We start from the raw sequence: 5,602 nt of genomic DNA on the forward strand, positions 1-5,602 counted from the left end.
GTACCATGCATTGATTTGAGTTTAGTACAATAGGACTGTCCATGCTAACCTTTATCCCATGCAGAAATGAAAATGAGGAGGTGGAGGAACCAAAAGCACAGCCAATGGCCTATTCCCACTCTCCATGCATTAAGGCATTGTAGGCACAGGACCCTATGCATGAAGCACACCTTCATGATATAGGGACGCTATGCACATTTGGGGGCAAGCGCATAGAATCTGGAAAGCTATCCAGCATTTGCTTCTATATGGCATTGCTGGCATCCTTCCCTTCTCCACCCTATCGTGCTGCTATTGCTCACAGCTTTCCAAAGTCTATATAGGGGGCAGCACAAACACATTCAAAGAGGTAGAAGGTCTCCACTGGAATAAATGCATAATCAAAAGGATTTGAGTTAGCAGTAGAAAAAGAAAACAATTCGCAACCTTTTTTAAATATTGAAATGCGTTTAGAGTCAGAATGGGAGTAGCAAATCTAAGATTATGTACCCCATCTTTGCCTTCATATAACCATATTTTAAAATACTTTCTATTCTCAAGGCCCAGATGGTTTGAGTAATCACAGATCAAGGCTTCCGGAAACTACGCTTTATATAGGAGGAGCAACTGCACCAGTAGAGGGCACTAGTGAAGCTGCTTACCTGTGGAGACCTGCACCAAGGAATCCTCCTCCATGGTACCACAAGTCTTGCTATGTAGGAGAAATTGGCTGGGGAGTAAGAGAGTTTCCTTCTCTCGCCCAGAAAAACACCCAGCAGTTAATGGTAACTAAACTCTTTATTATTTCAGAATGCCCTCTTATGATGGAGTAGCCGAGGGATAGCTGGCACAGTGCCCTCCAGATGTTTTGGACCAACCTTTCCCTTTTTTGAAGGGAAATTCCCTTATCTGAATAGGATTCCTCGCAAGAAAAGTGACAGCTATGGTTTTGGACAGCAGCTTCCATCATCTTTGATCAGTGGCAATGCTGCTGTGGCTGATAGGAGTTGCAGTCCACAACTGCAAGGCACCTCATTGGCTACCCCTGGGGCAGCTTCTAGAGACTTATGCTGCACATAGCTGTAAACTTTCCCTTTTTTGTGGGAAATTCCCTTATTCCAGCGCTGTTTCCCATTGCAAAAAAAGGGAAAGTTGACAGCTATAGCTGTTTCCCAATGCAAAAAAGGAAGGTTGACAGCTCTGATGCTGCATAATTGTAGTGTGTTAGCCAAACAGGTTTCCTCATGACTAAATAGCACAGTGCTGTTCTACACAAAAAGACCATGCACAATCATTCTCCACCCTATCGTGCTGCTATTGCTCACAGCTTTCCAAAGTCTATACTGATGGGCAAATAAATCAGCCTGATGGGACAGTTCATCAGTATTGCTAAAGCTTAACTTGTGTGTAAAGTATATATCATCCACTATAGAAAAGGAAGCCTCACCCAGCATTAGTTCAGTGGAAGATGCTGCCGTGTAACGTTATGCATGATGTCAGGATACTGTGGGGTGGGAGCTCCCCTCCCAGTCACCCATAGACCAAGTTTGACCATTAGGCAGGGCTGCCTTCCTATCAGCCACCTGATGTCACATTGACACCAGGCTACCAATTTTCCTATGTCCAGCAAAAGCACAACACTTTGCAAATACTGGTGATCACAAGGTATCCCAAATCCCTGGCCTACCTGGCAGCAAGTCAGTATATCAAAACCCAAAGCTGGGGTCAATCCATGTGTCCAAAGTCCTATAGAGATCCTGGAGTATCCAAACTAATGTCCAACAACATGGGCAGGTGCAACACTTAAGCTCTGCTTCCCCTTTTGTACTTTGCATGCTGATTACAGCATCTGGGCTTGATGAGGCATGTGACCCCCCACCTGTTCCTAGCCTACTGCAGCTGAGGCATCACAGACCTCCTCCCAGAGCTAGCAAGCCTTACCTGGCCAGCTAGTGAGCTGAGCTGTGGGCCCTTGCCTGCCTCAGACTCCCTGCCTGCTGCTGCTCCCTATGCCTCAGAGTCCATGTTTATGGAGAGTGAACACATGTTCTGGCTCTGGTGATGAGTCCTGCTGCTCTGGTTCCTGTGCAATGACCCCCAACCCATTGCCATTCTCCGTCACCCTGTGAGTACTTCCTTCGCCATCCCCTGCTTGGTCTGGTGTGTCCCACCCCTAGCTACACCCCTCGCTGGGATCCTGTTCCTCCTCCGCGTTGTCCTGCCAGTTCATGACACAAGGCCACTTGCAAAATGCAGGGCTTTGCTGGCACTGTTGATCTGCCTGCCAAACCCACTTTTGGCCCAACCATGCCTTTACCTCCCCATTATCTGACATCATATATGGCATTGGGTATAAGATAAAAAAAACACCCATTGATCACTTCTATGTAAATTTCACATGGGTCAACATTATTAAAGAAGGATGCAGCTTAGAGACTGGGAACCTGTGGTTCAGCAGATGTGGCTGTACTCCAAATCCAGTCAATCCCAGACAACATGGCCATTAGGGATGATGGGAGTCCAACAGCTATGGAGGACCATAAGTTCACCACTCCTGGTTTAAGCATAAAAACCCAAGCCATGAAACAATACCAAGATCAGAAATAGCAGGATAGGATGTGTATAACCCTCCCAATATTACCAAACTACAAATCCCATCATCCCTAGCATGCTTGCTGAGGCTGGTGGGATTTGGAGTTCCACAACATCTGGAGGGCCACAGGTTCCTGGTCTATAATGCTACAAAAGGGCAGGGTTTATGGCCCTTTCTCTCACACCCTGGGAATCCTGTGTACCACAGGTGCCCACGGCATACTCTGCAACTAGAATCACTATGTTTTTGTTGTTGTTTAGTTTAGTCATGCCCGACTCTTTGTGACCCCATGGACCAGAGCACGCCAGGCACTATATTGATCCCCAAATTGCCCTGGGTCCCTGTGATATGTACACAATATATATACTCAGGCAGATTTGTTTTGCTCTTGATTGATATGTAACATACCTGCAAATATCAGAATATGGAAAGTGCCCCCCTCCCATAGACAAAGTGGCTTAATAGAGTGTAAACATGCATTGTAATCATAATAATTTGTTTCTCTTTGACAGCCTGAACGATTTCCTCCAGCTGAAGAGTTTGAAATAGTGGCTCGATACAGAAATCCCAGGTAGGGTTATTTGAAGGCTGCTGTGGGGTTTTGTTTTTTGTTTTTTTAATTGATCTATAAACAATTTCTTTTTACTCTCCTGTACGGACTAACCTACTGTAGAAGTGATGGGCAAGATATAAGTAGTACTGTCCATATTATTCACTTTGAATGGAATGGCTTTAATAATTACATCTTGTTATGACTCAATGTTGCTAAGTGGCCTTCCAATATGATGACAATATCTGCAAGTAGGAAGGGCTTTACAATTAATGTTATGCTGAGCAGCTTAAATTACAGTTGGATAGAAAGAATTCAGCAAATACTGACCACATGAAACACTGTGTGTATATTAACCAGATGAGAACAGAGATACTTGCCTTCTTGGTTTTCCAGTTTGGCTGCCCACTGTCAAGGCTTAAATGTGTTCATATGCTCAGCTGTGTTGCAGGAAAGGAGGGAAAGGAGATGCCAGATGCCATTTATTTTGGTGCCAAAACCATCACGGGCAACCAAAATCCTTTCCTATGGAGAAATTAAATACTGCTCAAAGCTCCATCTCAAATCACCTGGGGTGGGGGGATGAATACTTTTCTGATAAAACCAAGTAGTCAACACTTCTGATCCAGTGCCTCCCCACCCTTCCCAACTCATTTGAAGTTAAGCAAGAACCTAACTTCCCCAAACTCCAAAGGATATGTATAGGTTCCATATTTGTTTATGATTTAATTCCTCCTGGAGTAGCAGTCATAAACACACACATACATACACATAAACAAATACATTTTCATATCTGAAGCACGATGGCAAATAAATTATTAACATTATTATTCACAATGAGACTATGCACCAGCTCTGGCTGCAATAGTGTGAAGTTCATCAATCCTACTAATGTGGAAGCAAAATTGTTTGTTGCACATTCCTCCTTCCTTGAGTACTGACTGAGTTCCAGGGGCAGTTCTGCAGCAAATCTGCAGGTTGCATTTAGAACGACAACTTCTTACTTGCTTTGCTAAACTGACAAGCATATTCTGGGTATATTAGAACATGCATGCAATTGCTTCTGATACAAGATGACAGTAGCTCAGAAAGATTCCATGAGCGAGGCTGGGCCTCAGTGGAAGCAGGCATACCACTGGGAGAACAACATGAGTCCCGACTGTGTGTCATACTTGCAAGCTTTGGTGGCTGCTGTTGCTACTACACCAATTCGTTTGCATCTCCAGCAGTGGAAATTGCTGAAACAAATAAGAATCAGAGCTCCAGTTGTGCGCGCACACACCCTTTCTTCTCTCGACATGCACATTTCCTCCCTAGATGGATCAGATAATAGCCAGTACCTGAGTTCAGACACCTTCCTACCAATAATTTGGGTGGCATAGGCGTATGTGCATGCCTCTCTCCTTTGTCATATACCTAAAGTAATGGGGGTTCTTTATGTGGGTTGGGGTAATAGCTCAGAGCTGGTGTGGTGTAGTAGTTAAGAGTGTCATGACAGGGAGAGTCAGATAAGTACTCTCCTGTGACTCACTCCTCATTGTGTTTGGGCTGTATAGACTCATCTTAAATATTGGCTTTATGTAACAGCAGCATCTCTGTGATTATTATTTTTTTACTTAATATGATCCGTGTATGGTTCTGTTATTGTTTGCATGGTTATGTTTGTACATATCTTGATCATAAATCAATTAAATATATATATATATAAAGTGTGTCAGTCCAGGACCGGGAGACCAGGGTTCAAATCCCCACTCAGTTATGAAGTCTCAGTGGGTGACCTTGGGCCAGACACTACCTCTCAGTGTAACCTACCTACCAGGGTTGTTCTGAGGATAAAAGGAGGAAATCCATGCATGCCACTTTGAGCTCCTTGGAGGAAGGTCAGATATTTTTAAAAAGGTAATAGGCAAACATGTTACATGCAGGAGACCCCAAGGTTCTTTTTTCTGCAGCTAAAGTTAAAGGGGCTGCGGTAGATACAGAAAGACTTCTGCTGGATAACCGGTTTGTTGGACAGCACATCAAACCAGACAATGCTGGTTAAAATGGAGCAATGCCCTGACTTCGCGAAAGGCACATTCATGTTTGTGATTCTTTCTTTTCCAAGAAATAAAAATTAGGAGACAAGGGTTCATGAACTGGGACACTGCACAGACTGCCTACCTGACGGATGTAGAGAGGGGAAGAGGTACCCATTTTACCACCTCACAGATTGGAATATGGGCCAAAAACTTAGGAGCTCAATTAAGTCCATGGCTAGTCTTAATACTAAAAGTCACAGTGGATTTAAAAGGTAGCTATAGAGATGCATACCATCAGTGAATGGAATGCTTCCCAGATTGAGATTCTGGCTTGGTACATAGTTTAAGATCCTGGCTAGTAAATTGACATTAAATCACAGTTGTCCCATTTTGGGCATACTGGGAAATGCAACTTAAGATAACTGGAATTGACACACCATTAAGGAAGGCAGTAGGTGA

At 43.9% G+C, this 5,602-nt stretch overlaps 1 protein-coding gene across 1 annotated transcript; it reads left to right on the forward strand.

The window, feature by feature from the left end:
* Positions 1-533: 533 nt before the first annotated feature.
* C9H4orf45 (chromosome 9 C4orf45 homolog) lies at positions 534-3,147 on the forward strand (the record flags this gene model as incomplete). Its single annotated transcript, XM_033160807.1, has 2 exons — positions 534-764; positions 3,085-3,147. Coding segments are annotated over 2 exons (294 nt in total), but the record flags the coding sequence as incomplete, so codon positions are not given.
* Between the last annotated feature and the right edge of the window lie 2,455 nt (positions 3,148-5,602).

The sequence above is a fragment of the Lacerta agilis genome, chromosome 9, assembly GCF_009819535.1.
Source record: "Lacerta agilis isolate rLacAgi1 chromosome 9, rLacAgi1.pri, whole genome shotgun sequence".
Taxonomy (NCBI): domain Eukaryota; kingdom Metazoa; phylum Chordata; class Lepidosauria; order Squamata; family Lacertidae; genus Lacerta; species Lacerta agilis.